The sequence below is a fragment of the Genypterus blacodes genome, unplaced genomic scaffold (assembly GCF_046128005.1).
Source record: "Genypterus blacodes isolate CSIRO-AG114 ecotype Tasmania unplaced genomic scaffold, CSIRO-AGI_Gbla_v1 ptg000029l_1, whole genome shotgun sequence".
Classification (NCBI taxonomy): Eukaryota; Metazoa; Chordata; class Actinopteri; order Ophidiiformes; family Ophidiidae; genus Genypterus; species Genypterus blacodes.
In genome coordinates, this window is record NW_027466842.1 from 3,995,482 (window position 1) to 4,016,086 (window position 20,605).

Below are 20,605 nucleotides of genomic sequence, written 5' to 3' on the forward strand. Positions count from 1 at the left end.
GAACATTCTTGCTTGATACTCGGCTGTGTTACACCGTATCCGACACCTCTCACTTTAATGGATAGAACTGCTGTGTATATGTGCGGGCGTTGCTTTCCATACAGGTCTATGTGATTTGTGAAGCAGAGGAGAATGTATAGTCATCAGCCGAGTCGCAGTCTTTTGCATTTGCTGTGCGTAAAAATGTTTGAACAGCATCAAAGAAGCCGAAGCCCGTTTGATTTTTCCCCCTCTCTCACTTTTTCATTTGCCTAATATATTAATCTATTCCCTTTAATCGATGCGAGATGATATCAGACTCTTTGCTGTATCACTGCAGTGGCAATTTACTGCAGCAGCGTCACCGTGGTGTGATTTCTGGTTATTCTTTAAGAAGAAAGTGACTAAATGCCTACATCATGATGCCAGCCTTATCCAATACATTTACCTTTACGTTTCAGGCAGGTGACTGAGTCTTTATTGTTACAGCTGAGTCTTTATTGTTACAGTCAGCCCCCCTCCATCTTTGCTTTGAAACTGAGATCTAGAACAAAAAGGATATCCATGTTGAATCATTTTTACATGGATATCCTTTTGTTCATGATCTTTAAATACATTTCGCTCCCTAAACACAGCTGAGTGATTGTATGTACGAGACGAGAATGTGGTCACTGCAGAGTTTGACAGAGTGTAAAACATTTTTACAATCGTGGGGCCTATGCACAAGAAACTGTGGCCAATATTATGGCATAAAGGATATTAACGGTGGCCAGTGTTGTGAGCCATGAAGAATATTTACATTGCTGCCATTCAGTGGAGCATAGCCGGTGACTCTGAGCGTAACTGTCCTTGACTCATGCGTTGCCTCTCTGCTGCATGCTGATGTCTATCATTGTTTGATGTGAGAACATTGCCCCCTGCTGATTTCCTTTTACACACTATGAGAGGGCTGACTGAGCCGAGCTGAGTGATAGAAGACATGCGGTCTCTCCTATGGAGGGCGATCATTCTCTCACAACATGTTCTCTCTGCTCCCATGTCACAACTGTGGTCACATGGCACATACGGCAGCCGCTATAAATAACTCTTCCTATTTCAAATAAACATTAATTTTACTGACAACAAGCCCACTGATTCTGTTCATCCCAGCAGCATTTAGTCTCCACAGATTCTCTCCACAGCATGAGTGAAAACAACAAAAAGGGCAAATCTATTGAGTTGCTCTTAATTCTATGGCTTTTATAGCTGGAAGGTTCGAAAGTTCAAGCGTGAATTACACCTTTTAATACCATGTGCGCCCGGATTCATCTGTAAGACAGGAAATCAAGACACATCTGATGATGATTGAGTAATCCAACATAATAGCTAAAGATTCACAATAAATGGTAAAATGTCTGATGAGAGTAATTGGTATGCAAGCGGCAGCCTGACTCCCAACTGATGATAATCTGTATTCACACAGACTGCCATGTCAGATGAAAGCCTTCAATTAGCAGTCAATTCTATTCACTATTTCCGATCATGCCGCTACTATTTACATTTGCTCTCAGCACACAAGTCAGCTCCCTGCCCAACGGTTGCAGGAATCGCTCCTGGCGAGAATATGAGCAGCCCTGCTGTGAACAAAGTGTGAAAACAAGCGTTTTGTAGCCATCAGAGTCACAGCCCTCTGATGTCTGCTGCTCTATAGCTCGTGGGTATACTGTAGATGTGATGAGGCAAGTTGAAATGTCATCCTTTCAGTCTTAACCCCGGATGAAAAAGTAAGACTCAAGAGAAGAGATGAAACACCTCTGACGCTTTGATTTGTAGCATCATGCTGGGGGGGTTTCATGAAGACCCTCAGCGTGATGCTTGTCCCCTCCCCAGGTGTTCTAATAGGAGATGAGCCGCTGATTGAATTTTCTACAGCCTACATGCCACCAACGGCTTTGTAGCATCTGCATTCAAACAATAACTCCTAGTGTTTAAAGCCATTTGTCTCGCTCAGGTCACACACACACACGCACACACGCGCGCGCGCACACGCACACACACACAAACACACACACACACACACACACACACAAATCCCTCATCTGCATTCTGATGGATTATTATCTGATGGAATGTTGTCTTAAATGATATAGCCGTGTTTCCATAAATTACAGATAAAGGAATTAACACCATTTATATGGGTAAATGTCCCAAGTTTCGGTGGTGTTAAATGGGAATAAGTCTAAGGTTAACAATATAACATTACATCATAGTAGTGTTCTTTCTTGGAAATACTGCAGAAATATATATGACTTTGTCAAGTTTAAAGAAAGGTACAGCATGTAGGGGCACCATGGTTCTGTTGGGACTTGAAAACAATTGGCTTGAGAATCCTTTTCTGAGCTCATAAAGCATCAGCAGTAGGCCTCATCTCCTGCAACTCAAAAACAAACTCATACTGAGATGTTGAGGAGCATCTCAGCTCCCTCGTGTGTCTAGAAATTGGCCAGCGTGGAAGATTTTCTATTCAGTGTCTTTATTATTAGCATTGAACTGAGGTGATACGGGGGGTCAGGCACATAAAGGGACACATTTTCAAAGCCCAGAGCATGACAGTGGGAGTCTGTATTCAGAGAAAAAGAGCTAAAGGCCAGACGGCACCTACCCTGCTTCCTCTCTGTCCATGTGTCTTGCTGGGTCAGCCCAATAGCGCCACAGGTCAGCTGGATCTCTGGCAGAACCCAACTGGAGGAGGCAAACGGAAACAAAACATTACATTCTTTTAATAGAATATGGCACTCACAATGATTATCCAAACACACTAACAAGTAATAACATGCAGCAAGGACGTCATGCATACCGGTATGACAGTGTTATATATAGCTGGAATAACTCCTATAATCGACTGAAAATTTTAATAATCTATCTATTGTTTGTCAGTAATTAGATAAAAAACCCAAGCTTTTGCTTGTCCCAGCCTCACAAACGTGCTTTATATCTCTTTAGACTGAACCCCTGTGAGCTGAAAAGGGATGAAAACGCACAGTGGGAGATTCACTCTGAACTCAGGATGAGCACTTGTTACTAGATTTTGACATTTTTAATTGATAATATATTTTATTATCTAATTAACCAACAACAATTGTTTTCATCATTATAAATTAGATTAAATTAAATTAAAAGAGCATAAGCACAAAGGCATGGCAGGCAAGACGGGCAACAAAAACCAAAAATGCAAAACTAAACATTATAGGCATGACTACACTGTAGTCTATCTGCATTTCTTCAAAATCACGGAACAGCACACAAAACATGCTTGTGGCTGCATGAGTAGCCAGCAATATAATTTCCCATAATAACATCTCAATCATATTATATTAGAACATGGAACAGGAAATAAGAACACATATTTCATATATATGCTGAAGTGCATACAAATGTCATGCTCTTATTCCTTGTATACACTGCACAACTTTTTTCAGTATTTATCAAACCTCAACTTTAATCGTGCTACAACAAAATCTAAGTTTTTCTGTAATTTTTCTAAATTCTTGAAGAACCAAGTGATGCTTTGGGAATCTCTTAACTTACAATAAATAAATGTTTACCTTGTGGTAAATATTGGTGTATTATTTTGTATTCTGCACTACAGTTTACCCACAAACCATTGCCAGTATAAACTCAGTGTTTACAAATGTAGAGCCTTTGTTAACTTGATATCACAATATCTGAACCATCATAATCAGTAGACTAATGAGTGATAATGAGAATAATCATTAGTTGCAGCACTAAAATGTACCCAAAAAGCTCTAATAGTACAATTATAACCCTGTGATTATAATAACAGAAAATTAGTACGTTTACCAAGAAAATGGATAACTACTGGACCTTGAAATTAGCTTCACTTGTGATTTGAATCAGCAGAATAAAGTCCAGCATTACTTTAACATTAAGAATGGAAATTAGAATTATTAAAAATAAAATAAATACACATGTGGACTAAAGCTTGATGGGCTTTCGAGTATAATTTTGATAAGAGATTACCGTACAGGCTGCAGTTTAGCTTCCCGAAGTTTAGTCCAGTTTGTTACGAATTTTCCCTCTTTCGGTTTGTGAATGTGGATTTAAACTTAAACATACGTATAATAAATAACCAAACGGCGGAAGTTACAGGTCGCTCATTCCACCAATCAGGTGTCTGGTTACTGGGACGCCCTGCCAAAACAGTCAGGAAGCAGCACCATACTGCGCTAAACATTTTCATTTGAGGGTGAATAGCTAGTATTAATTTATTTCAACACTTTTGGCGTTGATGGCAGTCAATTTGTTTTTATGTGAAGGCTCGGTAGAATTAGCCAGCTCCTGTTAGCTAAAGCCAGGCCGGTGTTAAATGTTAGCCGTAGCTAAGCTAGTTAGCTTACCTGGCAGCTAACAGCCGTCCGGTAGTTGGAGTTCTGCTGTTCTGCAGGTTTCGCAGGTATGTGTGGCGATCGGCCATCGTACTGTTTTGTATCGGGTGTAAATTAACAAGCGGCGGAGAGGGAACTGTTGGGAAAGCAGCAGCAACAGAGTCCGATGTGTATACTAGTGACAGTAGCTAGCAACGTGTGATTGTTTAAACAGTAAGAGCGCTTAAGGTGCAGTTAGCAACGACAGAATCCACCAAACTGGACAAAACGTTGGATTTAGTTGGGTTTAAATCGGGCCCGGCGGGATCGCTGACCCCCCAAAAGAAGATGAAGAAAAGGAAGGAGCTCAATGCTTTGATTGGACTGGGGGACAGTAAGAGAAAGAAGACTAAGAAAGGGTCCGGTCACAGACTCCTCCGGACCGAACCGCCGGGCTCAGAGTCCGAATCTAGCTCGGAGGACGACGAGTTCAACAACATGAGCAGCGGGACGAACTTTGGCAAGTGAGTGATCGGTTTGCTTTACGGTACACTGTCGGAATTTATACCCGTGCCAATCAACCTCTGTCACGTGTGTGTGTGTTGTAGCAGGACACACACAGGTGTAGCTCATAACATCAATAATCCACCTGCCACCTTCATTGTTTGTATCGTTTGTTCTGTATCCAAGCAACAGCTGTCATTAAACAAAGCACAAAACGAATATATTACTATTATTTAGTGTTGTCACCCAAATATGATTAGATAATACAGTGTTTCTCGTTTTGTATCAAACTACTTGCCATTAAAAGGTGCCATGTTTGATTTGATTGAGGGCGTAAAGTCTATGCCTGACTTGAATATGTAACTCATACAGGATCATTAGTTATAAAAAATGCAAGTGTGCTTATTGAATGTCGTTGTGATGATCATGAGACAAACTGAGGTTGAGATACTTAATACCTTTATAAGCAGAAAGATCTTGTTACAACAGAGCAAGACAAGGATTCAGTTGCATGTGTAGACATTTTGTTGACATGGCAAAATTAATATTGCCTTTTTTTGCTCTGTCCGAATACGACCAGTGTTTTGTTGCCATTTAGACTTTATGTAGACAGAACAGTGGATGATAAATCGTCAGATCAGTCACATCTTAATTGTCCTCGACGTGCATATGGAGAGCAAAGTACTGAAGATGCCTATTGGAGACAAACTGTCAGCATCCCTGGTTATCAGTCATCCTGTCAGGGTGCGTGACACTCGTGGCGTCTGAAAATATCTCCAGCATTAATAATGAAAGCGTTTGCACAGAGTTGATGTCTAATGTTTCCGTGTTTCTTCCCTTCTTCTCTCTCTGCAGGAGAAGTTACACGCAGTGCTGCAATGTGTGCTACCCCTTGTTTTTGTTCATTATACTGGCTGCCTGCGTCATGGCCTGCGCCGGTCTCATATGGATGCAGATCGCTTTGAAAGAGGATCTGGACTCACTGAAAGAGAAGCTGCGCACCAGTAAGACTCGTTCTCCGCACACTGACAGTTTTCACGTGACGTCATGAGAAGCAGGCTGCCCTTCATCCCCCGACTGTGCCCGATCTTTTAACTATTATTACTGACATGATCTAATGTTGTTGTCACAGTGGAATCCAGCCAGAAGGTGTCATCCAATGAAATACCAAAACTAAGCGAGGACCTTAAATCCAAGCAGAGGAAGCTTGACGACATTGAAAGCGGAGAGAAGGGGTTGAGCAAACTCTGGTCTAACTTAACTGAAATGAACAGGAAGGTAAGGTACCGTGGTCACCTTGAGTTTAGGTAGCAGATACATCTTAAGTGGAAGTCGAACTGAGTAGTCATTGTCATTTACTGATGTAGATCAACTTGCTGGATGCTGCAGTGAACCATTTAAAGGCCAACCTCAAATCAGCCGCTGACTTAATCAGTCTTCCCACTACAGTCGAAGAACTGCAAAAGGTAAACACTTGGAGGAATAAAAAAGTTGAACAATAACTGAGGGGCTAATATATCCATAATTAGTTTTATTGTTGATTTTCATTTTATTTTCCAGAGTGTGGCTACAATTGGCAGCACACTAACGAGTGTACAGCACGACGTGACGACGATGCAGGCGGCTTTGGAAAATCAGAAGAAAGACGAAGACGTGAAAAAGACGGTGGTAAATTCAAGCCAGAGTCCCACTTTATTCAGTAGTAAATCCAGCATGTGTTTCTCATCGGATCAGTGCGGGCGCGAGGCTCGATCCAGTTTGGAGTATTGATGCGTTGAGACTGGATAACACACCGTTTTGCTTCAAACTATTTACTCTTGTCTGATGGTGCTGAGTAACTGTAGTCGACTATAGATCTGCACACAGCTTTCAAAGCTGCTCCTTCTTATGTGGGGCTGCAACCATCAGTCTAGCATTTCACACACAAAGGCCGATGGATTTTTCATGAGCCGAAGTTGAAGATTGAGTTTATTTTGTTTGACAGCGTGCCTCTTTTATTTGCATCTCAAGAACTCTGCTCACATTTTGCTAGAGGCCGCCACATTTATCATTCATGAAAGTCGAAAAAGTACGGGGAGGGGTGTGTTCCTTAACATCATTAACCGCTCCACAACTTCAACTTCTCAACGTCTGCCTGTAGCGATCCGTTCTTACCGAGTACGGAGATAAATCCGCACCCGGTTCTCCCCGGCTGTTTGTGATGTCGGGCACCGTTTGCCGCACTGAACTTTTCCACTGACACACTTGGTTTTGTTTATTGGTTTATTCACACGCCTTCGTCATACAGAATGCAGAATTTGTTCCTCGTGCTTAGATTGAAAGAGTCGGATGGGTTCACTGGGATCCTTTCATGTTTTGGAACCACGTGTCGGGTCGCCATTCATAATTCATGATACAGGCGCAGATCTATTTCGGGAGCTCAGACGTTTTGTTTGCTCCGTTAAACTAGGTCAGATATCTGAGCGAAGATTTAAGAAGCGATAACCTTATACTTCCTACATACTCATAAAGCTCTCTATCTCTATCTCTCTCACTCTCTTTCGTCTTCATTCGGCTTTGGATTTTGTATTACACTCGCATATTTACTTTGTGGTTAGATTGAAATGTGCAACATGGATGAGTAAACATGAACCACGCTGCGCTATCATAATGGTTTTGTACTTTACCTGCCACAATCTCATCACACAACTCTTTAAATTCACCATTAAGTTTCCTGTTTTTTCCCTTGCGTGTATGATAATTTGTGCTGCGTTTAACACAGATTTATTTTGTCGTGGCAGGACGTGGCAGATTTGAGAAAGGCAGTGAGCGAGGCAAACAAGACGGAGGAGCTGCACCACATGTGGACTGACGAGCAGATCCACATCGTCCTCTCTACAGTCGCCAATCTGTCCCAGAGAGTGTCCTCATTAGAGCACAGTGGAGCAGTGCAGCAGACTGTGAGTCATGTGAAGCCTGACACTTAATTTCTGCTTATTAGGAGTTGAAGCTTGGCACAGAGTCCATGTCGGAGCGCTTTACATCTTTACTGCCATCTGCTATATATTCATCTGCTCCTTTATGTGCTTAACTGTTAACTTGTAATCATTCAAAAGGTCAATGAAGCAGCAAACCAACTGCAGCCCAGCAGTCAAAGTCCAGCAGCCGAATTGATGAAGGACGCAACTTCAACCAAAGCGACGCCTGGGGAAGAGCACGGTAACGTGTAGGATCAGCCGCTTTATTCATGTCATGTTTTGCTTTTGCATGTCAGTTGATTGAAGTTTTTTTTCTCTTTTATTTACTGCAGAGGCGTCCACACCACAGACCGAGACTCAGACCAGTAGACGACCACGCTTCTTAACTCCGAAACGCTCCAAGAGGAATGCCGAGAGGAAGTGCCATAAGACTGTGACACTGCCCGGTGTCTCTTCTCTGAAAGGTGAAATGTGACCACTTGCATTGTCAATTTGCTTGCAGTCTTCAATTTAACAATGTCATCATTTTCATCCGTGTATCTCATTTTCTCTTTTAGATCTGGAAGACATATTCCAGCAGTCAGGCATCAGACAGCATTCACTTGGAATGACCTACGAAGACTTGCATAAAGTATTTGGTGTGGCGACCCCGCGCGCCCACACCTTGGCTTGCTACGACGCGGACGGAGACCGGAGGTATTCACTGATGGAGCTCAAAGCTGCTGCGGGTCTGTGAGCAGAAGCCCCGACGGGCAGCAGCGGACAGTATTGAAACCCAGCAGGGGGGGGTCGGCCTGATGTTTGGAGCGCCGCCGGCCCTTTTCTTTGATTGCTGCACTTTTGTGAACTAAGTATTTATCATACCGATTGTGGAACAGTGGCACTGGCATGCCTCCCTCTCCCCACCCTCACCCTTACCCCCCACTCACTCCCCCCCGTCCTTTGCACCTGAACCTTTAGTCACAAAACACAAGCTAAAATTTTATTATCCCATACAAATACTTGTATAGACTTTTCAACTCTACAACTGTATTTTAAATTATTCCTTGGCTTGTTTGACAAAATGCTGGAGAAGTGTTCTGAACGTCTTTGAATACTGCCACTCACCCTCCTCTTCCTCTTTACTTTTTTTTTTTCTTACCCATCCGTCTCACCACAATGTAACATTTTAGCAGGTATAGTTGAAGTTGTGAGTGGATGGTAGATGCAAACACCACGTCTGAACCTGGTCCAGCTCACCTGAACCTTACTGAAAATCCCCCCCACCCCCCAAGTTAGAATTTTATGAATGTTTACAAACGACTACTAGTTATTTTCAGGCAATTTCCTAACTTATCTGAAAACTCACACCGAAGCATAAATGTAAAGACTGGTTTTGTACGCCCTTTTCTAAGACAAACCTAATAGTCACCTCTCGTTTCCGTCATTAAGTCACTGTACTTCATTTTCCGTTCTGCGTTGGTCCCTCTGTACATTTATACCCAGTGGTTGTTGTTTTTCTGTAGTTTTTGCAGATTTAAAGTCTTTGAGATTTGAAGGGCTATGAATACTAAAATCACTCTTAATAGACGTTTGAAGTTGTAACTCACGAGACGCGGTGTCTGTAGCAATTGTGGAAAGTTGATAAGATGAATCGGTTGAAAAAGGAAGACACACCTCGCTCACAACGTGTAACAGGTAGTATGAGACGCACTGAGCATCACTCTTTACTTGATTCATTTTAGTCCATTTTTGTGGGCCTCGGAATGATATTTACATACAATAGTCATCCACCAACATTGTTGTACTCTGTAAAAAGTTTAATTTAAGTATAGACTCAAAAATACAACCTTGTGAAGGCAGCGCGGTTGCTAAATTATCCTTTCAGGGTCTTAATCTAAACATTGTACATTTAAAAATATATTCTGTTTGTGCTTTGCATGTTGCTTATAATGTAACATGAACAAATGTTTAATTTATAAATCTAACATAGCTATTTTGATTTTGTTTTGCAGGACAATGGCTAGTTTTAGCTCTACATGTAACAGCTTTGGACATTATTAGACTTTTTGGGTCCAGGCTGCTGTGTGGGAGATTTTATGAATGTTTTTTTTTTGTGTGATCACCAATGAATAAACATTCACTAAATAGTTGAGTTGTGTTTTTAAGTCATGATATTGGTTCACAATTAGCCTTGAAGCCAACAATGAGAAAATACATTCTGAAAAATACAAAAAGAGACACAAGGGTAGATTTCTGACATATTTACAAATGGAGGGTTTCTGCAGATCTGATATGTAAACACTGGACAAACAGACTGTTGGCTTCTTTCTCACTAAATGGTGGATTTTACACCAGGGCTCCTTTAGCCCTCCAGTCCCTTGACATCATATCCAGCAGCTCCTCATCCTCCTCCTCCATCTCCTCATCATCTTCCTCTTCTCCCATGCTGACATCGGACCCCATATGCTCTTGACCCTTGGTGGGTACAGGTTTGCTCTTCACCACGTCACGCTTGTCTCTCAGCAGTTCCACCCTCCTGTAACATTCGATCTGTTCATCAATTTCATCGATCTGTCGTTCAAATCGACCCTCCTCATCATCCTCAGCCACTATGGCATCAGATTTAGTGTTAACTTGTCGTATTTCCTTCTGAAACTCTTCCCACTCCTTGTCCAGTTGATCTTTAGGCGCGTCGACTTTGCGCACTTTTGCGTCTCTCACCGGGTCGTCGAAGAAGCCCTCGGGTAGCGCCTCGGACATTTCCTTCTTGTCTTGTTTCTCCGCAGGCACATCTGCTTTGAGAACGGATCCTGAATGCGACACGGCGGGTGCGGAAGGGATGGAGCTGTCAAAGAAATCCGCTGGTAGCCCGGGCGAGGCACCTGGCGCGCTCGCGGTACCTGTTCCCTCTTCCTCTTCCTCATCCTCATCATAGACTCCAGCTAACAGACTCAGGCCCGCAGATTTAGGAGCGGGACCGGGCTCCTTTGCTGTTGATTTCTCAAAGAATCCGGCCGGGACCCCTGATGCTGACTGCCCCGCTCCCTGCGTGGGTTTAGCCTTTTTCCCTTTGACCTCGCCGCTGTCCGGTGCTTTCCGCTTCACTGGCTGAATCTGCGGTATTTGTTTAGACCCCTTCAGCTCGGAAACCTTCTCTTTGTGTTGTTTTCCTAGAACGTGGGCCGACCACAGCAGTTCGGACTTGACATGAACGTTGCACAGGACGCAGCTGAGGTGTCCGAGGCTGTTGTATTTGGCGAATGGAGACTCGACGCGCTTCTTGTCTGTTGTTTGTCTTTGTTTTGCTCTCATTAGTCGCCGAAGTTCCTCTTGGTTTATCACTTTCTTCCCCTTCTTAGAAGTGGCCATGGTTTACAAACAACACAGCGTATGAGCTAGCTATTAGCCACGGGGTTGAGTAAGGAAGAGGGAACGAACTGTCCCTTGAAAATGACGTCAGTGGAAACGGAGCAAAGAGTATCGCGAGATTTCGGTTTACGCTGTCTGAAAACCTTCAGCGTATTCAACATGGCAGCACGGAGATGGATAGATTCACATACTACATTGCAGTTGATTAAATTTTTTATTACGTTTAAAACTAAAGCATTATAACGCTTTTTGTCGATTGTGGAGATGTCAAAATGTTTGGTGTTACATGGAACTTTTCTTCAGCTGAATACAAACAAACAAATTGAAATAAACCTAAATAGAACTTGTTGCTACAATTATGAATACCTTTTTATGAGCAGGTTTGCATTTGTATGTAAATGTTTTCAAGAATGAAACAATTGAAAATCAGAATCATGTGGATTACGTTTCCATTGATCACCCGTGAAATGCGTCTACATCTCGATTATACAGATAAAGTGTAATAAAATGTTTATCGGTCATTGGTTGACAGTGTGATTTGGAGAGAAACAACACAATTCGATTTAAAGTTTGTGGTACCAATTAAAATTATATATATATTTGGTATATATATTTGGTTTTAGATTATTGTGATGTACACAGTTTTATTATAATTTGCGAACATATTGGCGAAGATGTTTTTGTTCTTTATATAATGTTCTTTAAATAAAGTTTGTTCAGAATTCGTTTTTTTATTAAATCATCGATTCTCGCGAGATCACAGCTTAACTAGCATGTAGCTACTAGCTCCAGATCAGTTGGCTTGAGTTTTGCCGCAAAGCAAACAGAAACGGTAACGTAGCATCATTATATTTACGTAGCGACGGGAGAGACAACAACGGAGTCTGTTGCCAACCGTCCTCGTCCTCGGTAGTATATTAATCTGGTGTATGTTTATTTACTGTTTTCAACGCCGCGCCCACCATTATTCAGGTTTATTGTGGGCTAGCTCGTTTTGACTAGAAGCTAATGCTGGCTCGGGAGCTAAGCAGCAGGTGTAGTTAGCTAATGTGATTTGATTTACACCAGTGTACATTAACGGCCTGAACCCTTTAGTCACCCTGACGATGTTGCAGGTTAATGCCGAGTAGCTCCTGGGTGTATGGGTTTCTGTCGTTTCTTTAAATCGCCTGTAGCGGAGTAACTAGTTCACCGGGTTATCTTGGTCATCATGACGGGGGAGAAGATCCGCACCATGCGAAAGGAGCACAAAAAAGCAAGTAAACATGACGAGATCATGGACACTAATGAGGAGGCTTCAAACGGAACCATCCCAGACGGTACCGGCAACAATTTCAGGTCGAACAAGGCTTTTCAGAAAGCAGCCAAATCTTCAGCACTGCAGCAGCAACAACAGTTCAACGCAAACAACATCAACGGCAATCCATCCTCAGTGGGCACCATTGTGGATGATAACAACAAGAACCCGATCATCCTGAGCAGTGAGGACTTGGTGTTCCCTGTTCACGAGTGTGTGTTCAGAGGGGACGTGAGGCGCCTCTCCTCCCTCATCAGGACCCACAGCATCTCTCAGAAAGATGTCCACGGTGAGCTGTAGATGCTGAAAATACACCTAGAATATAACATAATGTACATTTTTCTTCTTTGTTTCTTTCTTCTTTTTAATCTCAGTTTTGTTTCGCTGTCTCTCTCTTTAGGGAATACACCTCTACACCTAGCTGTGATGCTCGGCCACAAAGGTAAAAATCGGACCTAGTGTCATTAAGTGTTTAGAATTCCCTCCGAAGTAACAATAAATGTGTTACATCTAAACAGTTAGACCTTTATATATGTACAGGTGCGTCTCAATACATTAGAATATGGTGGTCTTCCCCATGTTTGTGTAGCCAACTGAACCAGACTGAGAGAACATTTAAAGGCTCGGGAAACCTCAGCAGGTGATTTGAGTTAATGAGCTGATTGACACCTTGAGTCTACAATATTCTCAATTTCTGAGATACTGAATTTCGGGTTTTCAAGAGCTGTAAGCCATAATCATCCAAATGAAAACAAATAAAGGCTTGGAATATTTCACTTTGTGCGTAATTAAGCTATAATTTATGAGAGTTTCACTTTTTGAATTAGAATTACTGAAATATTCTTATTTATTGAGATGCAGCAGTTGACATCTGCCTAAATGTGCAGATTCTGACCTTCAAGTCTGCACACTAAGTACAGCCATTGTTTCATTGTGTGTATTAAACAGGATGATGTTGATTGTTGTTTGATGTGGAATCTGCCGGAATGTTTTGGTAGTATTTTCACCAGGGATGGTTTTGTGCTGGAACAAATTGTCTCTGTAAAAATGTAGTGAGATGTGTTTCAATCTGCTGTTTTCCTGATTCAAATTAACACATTTTATCAATTTTGTAGAAACGAGAGTCATTGTCTTGAAATCAGACCAAATATGACGCTGTTTTTGTAGTCCTATTTGGCTTTTTAAGACGGCTACTAAATCCTAACCAGTCAGAGGCAAAATGGCTTTAGTCTGGGTCGACGGCCATTTGTTATTATTGCATAGGATTAAATAACTGAACACAAAGCCTCTCATCAGGTCAGCAGCTCAGTCATTCCTCTCTGAGGCCTGAAGTTACATTCATTCTGTCGGACCGCACGTCCTTGTATCTGTCGGCACGTGACTGCGCCGAGACGCGTTCAGGCGACCTCATAAATGTGCCTTTTTACAGCTCTGTCAGTCGCCCGCCCTTCAGTTTCAATAAGCTCCATACCGCCGCTGCACTCTCGCGTTCTGTCTGACCTCTGCAGCGGCGCCGTACTTACACGCCAGACGCCAGTTGGGCTGGATTAGAGGGAGAAATCCACATTCATCACTGACTTACTGGTGATGTCGCCCTTTACAAAACTGAGCGATGTCAAGCCGTAGCTGCTGGTTCTATTATATGTGACGCTACTGCTGTTAAGTGTGCTGAAAAATGAATGCAGCCCTGTCGTCCATTAAGTATAATTATGACAAATGTTTCCCTTTCAGAATGTGCCCTCCTACTTCTGGCCCATAATGCACCTGTAAAGATAAAGAACGCACAGGGATGGAGCCCTCTGGCAGAAGCCATCAGCTATGGCGACAGACAAATGAGTAAGTGAAGGCAACGTCTCTGTTAACTGTTAAGCCACCAAGCTTTCAAAGTAATATGCTTTATTTTTCTGGTGTTGATTGAGTCTTTTTGGATGCGGCTGTGTGAGCTGTTAGGAGAGCAGTTGTAATCGTTTGTAGATCTGTAAGAAAGTCCTGTGTCATCATATTTTAAGAAGATATTTTTAGGAGAGAAATGTGGAAAAGTCAAGGTGAAGGAATGATTACAAGGCACAGGAAGTTTAGTGTTTGTAGGGCTTCTCGTTTTTTGTCATTAGTTTGAAGGGTGCGACTGCTCATTCAAGGTCAGCGCAGCTAAAAAGCCAAGGGATTTTCGGCGAGCGCTCGTCATCCAGATGGTTTGGAACGCGGCCTGAACAATGGCTTAGTGTTGGGAAGCGCCGCCCGGTCGCTGCCCCGCTTAATGATGCTGCTGCGTTTTGATCTGACGGCCAGAGAAATGAGTCCAGCGGCATATGAAAGTGTGAAGGGCAGAAGCTGAACTCACCTACCTCTGCGATACTTGTGTGTTTTAGACGGTTGTATTTTTTTTGGTCGGTGCAGTTTGGTGGTATCACAGTGGCTCATGACTCTAAGGCCTCCCCGATGCTTCCTGAGAGACAGACTCGGGACGTGAAGGAGGTAAAGAAATGACCCTCAACCTTGTTAGTATGCGTCTCACCTCCCCACGCCTGCTGTTGCAGCTAGCAGGCTTGGGACCGGGACCAGGGGTTTAGCTTTGGCAAGGTCACATTACAGAGAAGGGTGAGGTGGAGGCAGGGAGGCAAAGAGGGGGGCGGGGGGGGGGGTGGCTACACACACACACAGTCAGCAAGGACATACAAAGAAAGTCAAAGCTGCAGTAGCACAGTGTGTTTGAGTATCTATGCATGAATAACACACAGCACAACACAAACAGCTGCGTGTGAGATGAACATCTTGGCAAACGATGGGGGGGGGGAGAGCGACGTGTTCATGTAAAACGCCGCTTCACAGCTTCTTCATCATCCTTCACCCTCACTTTGCATTTACACGGGCGCATATTGCATCACCAGCCCGCTCACTGGTTCCCTATATACAGTACACACACACACGCGCAATGACACGCCGCTCCTGCACCGAGCGCCTTGTCAGCACTTCTCTGTCACATCTATTCCCAGTCCCGTACTTTTCCTCACCGGTCGAGATAAGCACAGTATATCTGAGACCCATTATTGCCACTGGTTGCGGTGGTCCCATAGCTATCCATTATTTAGTGGTTATTGGCCGTGTAGTGAGAGCTCAAGGGGACCGTAGGTAACATGAATATGTCCTTGTAGTGAAGCAGCACTGCAGCAGCACATAATACGCTCAAAAGTAACATAATACTGAAGCATAACTGAGCGTTTTATTGTACAAACACCGAGGCAGCAGCGGGCTAAATGTTGTGACCGGCAGAGGAAGGAAAGAAAAAAAATGTTGGCAGGAAATCCACGACCGCGGCCGCCTTGGAACGGCTCCCAGGTGACAACGTGTGTGTGTGTGTGACCGAGGGGTAAAGTGTGCCGGTCTCAAGTTGTTCCTTTGTCACCTCCACAGTCACGGCGATACTCCGGAAATTGAAGCAGCAGTCCAGAGAGAGTGTGGAGGACAAGAGGCCAAAGCTGCTGAAGGCTCTCAGGGAGGTGAGGATCAGCAGAAAAGTTTAGCTCCGGGCTCGGCTCATCGGCCTCCCGTGTCTCAACCCACATTTGTCTTTCTGTATGTTTGTTTGTTCCGGATTTTGAGAACCTCCAACGATGTCTCTGCCAAAGCCTTTAACTACAACCGTTTGTTTGTTTTCTGTAGCTTGGTGACTTTTATCTGGAGCTGCATTGGGATTTTCAGAGCTGGGGTGAGTTTCTTTGATATTTCACACACACACACACGGTGCTGTCTGTATGTGTGTGTGTTCAGCTCTCGCACATTATTTACAAGCTGTTGGCCGGTAACTGTAGGTTTAGTTTGCTGAGTGCCTCTGAAAGTGCAGAATCAGCCTCTGCCATGTTAAACGTCACGCACACGTCTGCAGCACTTGTTCATCGGCAAAAGCTGAATTTATTCCCCCTCTCTCCTCGGTCGTAGTGCCTTTGTTGTCCCGCATGCTGCCATCCGACGCTTGTAAAATCTACAAGCAGGGAATCAACATCAGGTAAGGGTTTTGAATACATGTTGAAAGCAGCTGCTGTCCAGATGTTGCACTTGTACCCGCACCAGGTGTTTATATCAGCAGTTGGCCTAAAACATTAAAGACATTATAATAATCGTCTACCCCCGTCTGCTTCGGTTCAGACTCGATACGACTCTCATAGACTTCTCCGACATGAAGTGTCAGCGTGGAGATCTCAGCTTCATCTTCACCGGCGACGCTCCGCCCGCCCAGTCCTTCGTGGTCCTGGACAAGGAAGCCAAAGTGTACCAAAGAATACACCACGAGGTGAGCCAAGCGGCAACAACAACACGCCTGACCAGATCTGTTTACACACCGTTTACACACTAACTGCGAGCGTGTGTGTCCCCGTCCCCCCCTAAGGAGTCTGAGATGGAGACGGAGGAAGAGGTGGACATTCTGATGAGCAGCGACGTCTACTCCGCCACTCTGTCCACCAAGTCCATCAGCTTCTCCCGGAGTCAGATCGGCTGGCTCTTCAGAGAGGACAAGACGGTGAGAAGTCCTTGACTGAGGATCGCACACTGAAAAACACACACACACACACACTCCGCACGCTTCGCTGTGTAATCGCTCATCTGTTTTACTTTCCTTTTTACCGTGTTGCCCTCACTTGTAAATCTACCTTTTGAAGCAGATGTTTTAAAATGTTTCTGTTAAATGTCCTTGACTGTCCAACATCAACACCAACATATTAATCAGGCTGTGTGACTTGTTGTCCTTCTCCGTATTCTTCTATAGGAGAGGGTTGGGAACTTTCTGGCAGACTTCTATTCAGTGAACGGTCTGATGCTGGAGTCCAGGAAAAGGCGAGAGCACCTGAGTGAGGAGGACATCTTGAGGAACAAAGCCATCATGGAGAGCTTAAGTAAAGGAGGCAGCATCACCGAGCAGAACTTTGAGGTGCGCAGCACGACCCGGAGGAGACGGTGACAAAGCCCAAGCTTTCATGACAACTGACGGTCTGATGTGTTTGTGTTTGCAGCCCGTAAGAAGGCAGTCGCTCACAGCTCCAGCACCCAACACGATTTCCTGGGAAGAGTACATCACTGCAGAGACCGGAAAGTAGGGAATCCGCTCGTCTACTGTTTCTTTTTTTGAAATATTTAGAAATGTCGTCAGTGCGGTTAGACGAGCTACCGCAGAGTGTGTAATCTGCATTTGTGTGCGTTCTTGTGTGTGTTTCTCTCCACCTTCAGGCCACCTCATCTCGGGAGAGAGCTGGTGTGCAAGGAAAGCAAGAAGAACTTCAAAGCCACTGTAGCCATGAGCCAGGATTTTCCTCTCAGCATCGAGTCGTAAGTATATCAGCCCCCCCCCCCCCTCGCTCCTTAGATCCGCGCACACACTGACGCACACACTGATCCCGGGTGAAATGTGGGATACACGCGGGACCTTTAGAACAGGAGCGGGTGAAGAGCTGCAGCGATTCAGATCAGGTTAATTGGGCCAGATGCACACAAGAGGGCTGCACTGATTACATGATCACACCACACCACAGCAGAGACAGAGCGTTCCAGCACACGCGTCCTCTTAGTCTGCTACTGGAAACACATAAATATATGCTAAGAATAAACAGAAGACACTACTCAAAGGCTTTTTCCAGTGTTTTGCACGGTGGGGGGGGGCCTGTTAACAGCAACTGCTGCTGCTGCATTGATCCCGACACTGCAGTCATCCTGCTAAGAAACAGGCAGGAACCTCCTTGGCAGAGGTGATCTAATCGGAGACTCGAAAGTGTTTGGATGAGATGAAATGGACCGATTGAAACAGGCCGTTCATTAGAGCTCATTACACCTCTGTAAAATAAATAATACATAGTGCACTTTGCAGCTTTATCAATTCTATTAAATGAGCTTTAATGGAGCCAACAATTAAACTACCTTAATGTAACTGATGGTTTTTTAATGTGATGTTGAATTTTATCGTTAAAACACAGATAGCGATGGTGGAAATGACAGTGAAACTCTGTGTGTTAGCGGATCCCTTATGTGGAGTCTTCAAGGAATGAATTTAACTGAACAGTAACTCGGTGATTTATCGCCCCCAAACTGGCTGGTGGTGTTTGCAGTCATTTAATCAGGCGACATCACACTTGGGGATGTGTAGTGATGGTAATTTATGACCTGCTTGGACAGTAAACCCATGTTTGTTTGGGGCCCGGAGGACCAGGATTGAGTACCACTGTCATAAGCCGTATATCACAAAGCAAATCATTCATTTTTGTCCATTTTCCGTATCGGCTTCCTCCTGCTCGGGCAGAGAAGGAGCCGGATCATGTCCCCATGTTTCACTGGGCCGTGGGATTGATACAGATCAGATCACACGATTAGCTGATGACACATTTATTCTCCGCATCTCTGAATAATTCCTTGGTTTTGTCAGCTTCTCTGTGTGTGAATCTTCTGTCGTCTGCCTCTCGTTTCCAGGCTGCTGAACGTGTTGGAGGTCATCGCGCCGTTCAAGCATTTCAACAAACTCAGAGAATTCGTTCAGATGAAACTTCCGCCTGGTTTTCCGGTCAAACTCGGTGCGTATGAAATGCGAAGAAGCATAAATGTGTGTGTGTTCTCGAGCACTCTGGGGAGACCGATCCCTAAACAACGTGTTCTCTTCTCCCCTCTCAGACATCCCCGTCTTCCCCACCATCACAGCGACCGTCACCTTTCAGGAATTCCGCTACGACGTGTTCGACGAGTCGATTTTCAGCATCCCGAGCGAGTACAAAGAAGATCCCAGCCGTTTCCCAGACCTCTGACCTCGTGAGCCCGCCAGTGAATACAGGTCCGGGGTGCGTACGTGTGAGCACGACGCACTCTGCGACAGGAAATGAGCAGCTAACGTGCTGGGGAGGAAAAAAAAGAAACAAATGAGGAATCCTGTATTATTTTATTCTTGTAAATGTTCTCCGTTTAAAAAGGGAGCCGGTCTTTCGGTCGGTTATATTTCGTGTTTTGATGGATCCAAAGCATATCAATGCAAACTGATGTTTCAGTGCACCATATCATAAATATTGTAGCTGTATATGGGCAGGCATCTGTGTGCAGAGCGTGATGGCTTCTCATCGTACTCGCTGTTCTCTAGCTGAGCAGTTCATCTTCTGCTCTTTGCTGCTATTCTCTCCTGTGAAAGCTTCAACTCTTCCGTCGCTGTGTTAATACGTTAACGAGTCTATTTCCTGATCTGAGTTCTCGTTTAAGTGCACCGACATTTTCACGTGTAAATAATTCACACAAGATACTTTTAAAAAAAAAATATCACAACTATAGCTATATCATTCAGATGAGCTTAATATTCATATATAAATGACGTACGATCTACTGTATACTCAAAGGAGTAAACACTGTGTAGCAATACATTTCCAGAACTTAAGAATGTTTTTTAACCAACTGGGTGAGTTTGATCATGAATACATTTACACTTCGATATTCAAGCCTTTTTCCAGTGCAGGACGCGACCTCCTGTATTTTCAGGTTAGCTCATTTTACCTCTCGGCTGTCTCCACGTTTGTTGTGATTGTATGAAATTCTGTGTTTAAATGCGAGTGAATTGATTGTACTGTATCAAGGGGGTGCGAGTGTGTTTGTGTACGTGTGTACGTGTGTGTGTGTGTGTGTGTGTGTGTGTGTGAGCCCAGATGGGAGATCAGGAAAACTGTTCCTAGTTTAATACTGCACTGATAAGTATATTTAACGCATGCTACGGCTCTGTTTGGCCTATTTGATCACATGCATCTTTAAGGTATAGTCCCTCAACATTTCCTACATATATATATACACACACTTGCAGACTTCCTGGTATCTAGATTTAGATAACTGAAATTGTAACACTAACAGTTGGCAACACTTTTACTGCTTATACAAACCTCTCCGTGATAGTGGTCTGCATCAAATTTCTTTTTTTCCTAACCGAGGAGAGTAACCAAGCTGTGAAGTTGATATCGCTGGACGTCCCATTAACTCTGTAGATGGGAACAAAACTGAATTTGTTGTTTCTGGCTTCAAGTAATGTGTACTGCAACCATACCTACTTCACATCCCTTTAAATAAAGCACCAGCATCATGTTTCAACTCGTTATGTGCAGATAAAATATATGAAGACTTCTTTTTCGCCATTAACGCTTTTATTATAT

General features: G+C 43.8%; 3 protein-coding genes across 4 annotated transcripts; 2 read left to right on the top strand and 1 right to left on the bottom strand.

Moving 5' to 3' along the window:
• Nucleotides 1-4,148: 4,148 nt before the first annotated feature.
• On the top strand, nucleotides 4,149-9,437 carry efcab14 (EF-hand calcium binding domain 14). 2 transcript variants are annotated; one of them, XM_076144685.1, is made up of 9 exons: nucleotides 4,149-4,867; nucleotides 5,703-5,851; nucleotides 5,980-6,125; nucleotides 6,215-6,313; nucleotides 6,408-6,515; nucleotides 7,628-7,786; nucleotides 7,943-8,045; nucleotides 8,137-8,268; nucleotides 8,362-9,437. In XM_076144685.1, exons 1-9 carry the CDS (start codon nucleotides 4,692-4,694, stop codon nucleotides 8,538-8,540), a joined length of 1,251 nt encoding a protein of 416 aa, XP_076000800.1. In that variant the 5' UTR covers nucleotides 4,149-4,691; the 3' UTR covers nucleotides 8,541-9,437. The 2 variants fall into 2 exon arrangements, with proteins under 2 accessions (XP_076000800.1, XP_076000801.1); XM_076144686.1 differs by having other exon boundaries at nucleotides 6,408-6,512.
• Nucleotides 9,438-9,810: 373 nt separating this feature from the next.
• znf830 (zinc finger protein 830) lies at nucleotides 9,811-11,252 on the bottom strand. Its single transcript, XM_076144687.1, has one exon. The coding sequence runs from the start codon at nucleotides 11,153-11,155 to the stop codon at nucleotides 10,133-10,135; it is 1,023 nt and encodes a 340-aa protein (XP_076000802.1). The 5' UTR covers nucleotides 11,156-11,252; the 3' UTR covers nucleotides 9,811-10,132.
• Nucleotides 11,253-11,924: 672 nt separating this feature from the next.
• Nucleotides 11,925-20,543, top strand: LOC142994306 (ankyrin repeat domain-containing protein 13C-like). The gene is made up of 13 exons (XM_076145074.1): nucleotides 11,925-12,741; nucleotides 12,853-12,894; nucleotides 14,184-14,288; nucleotides 15,864-15,949; nucleotides 16,113-16,158; nucleotides 16,389-16,455; nucleotides 16,596-16,740; nucleotides 16,837-16,968; nucleotides 17,215-17,376; nucleotides 17,459-17,538; nucleotides 17,673-17,771; nucleotides 18,903-19,003; nucleotides 19,101-20,543. Exons 1-13 carry the CDS (start codon nucleotides 12,366-12,368, stop codon nucleotides 19,229-19,231), a joined length of 1,572 nt encoding a protein of 523 aa, XP_076001189.1. The 5' UTR covers nucleotides 11,925-12,365; the 3' UTR covers nucleotides 19,232-20,543.
• The last annotated feature ends 62 nt before the right edge of the window (nucleotides 20,544-20,605 follow it).

Bases quoted from the DNA above. Each gene is read 5' to 3' on its own strand.
- LOC142994306 (XM_076145074.1), top strand. From the start codon at position 12,366: ATGACGGGGGAGAAGATCCGCACCATGCGAAAGGAGCACAAAAAAGCA. The intron at 12,742-12,852 runs GTGAGCTGTAGA...CTCTCTCTTTAG, and splicing joins CTCTCAGAAAGATGTCCACG to GGAATACACCTCTACACCTA. The intron at 17,377-17,458 runs GTGCGCAGCACG...TTGTGTTTGCAG, and splicing joins TCACCGAGCAGAACTTTGAG to CCCGTAAGAAGGCAGTCGCT.
- efcab14 (XM_076144685.1), top strand. From the start codon at position 4,692: ATGAAGAAAAGGAAGGAGCTCAATGCTTTGATTGGACTGGGGGACAGT. The intron at 7,787-7,942 runs GTGAGTCATGTG...ATCATTCAAAAG, and splicing joins GTGGAGCAGTGCAGCAGACT to GTCAATGAAGCAGCAAACCA. The intron at 8,269-8,361 runs GTGAAATGTGAC...TTTCTCTTTTAG, and splicing joins CGGTGTCTCTTCTCTGAAAG to ATCTGGAAGACATATTCCAG.
- znf830 (XM_076144687.1), bottom strand. From the start codon at position 11,155: ATGGCCACTTCTAAGAAGGGGAAGAAAGTGATAAACCAAGAGGAACTT.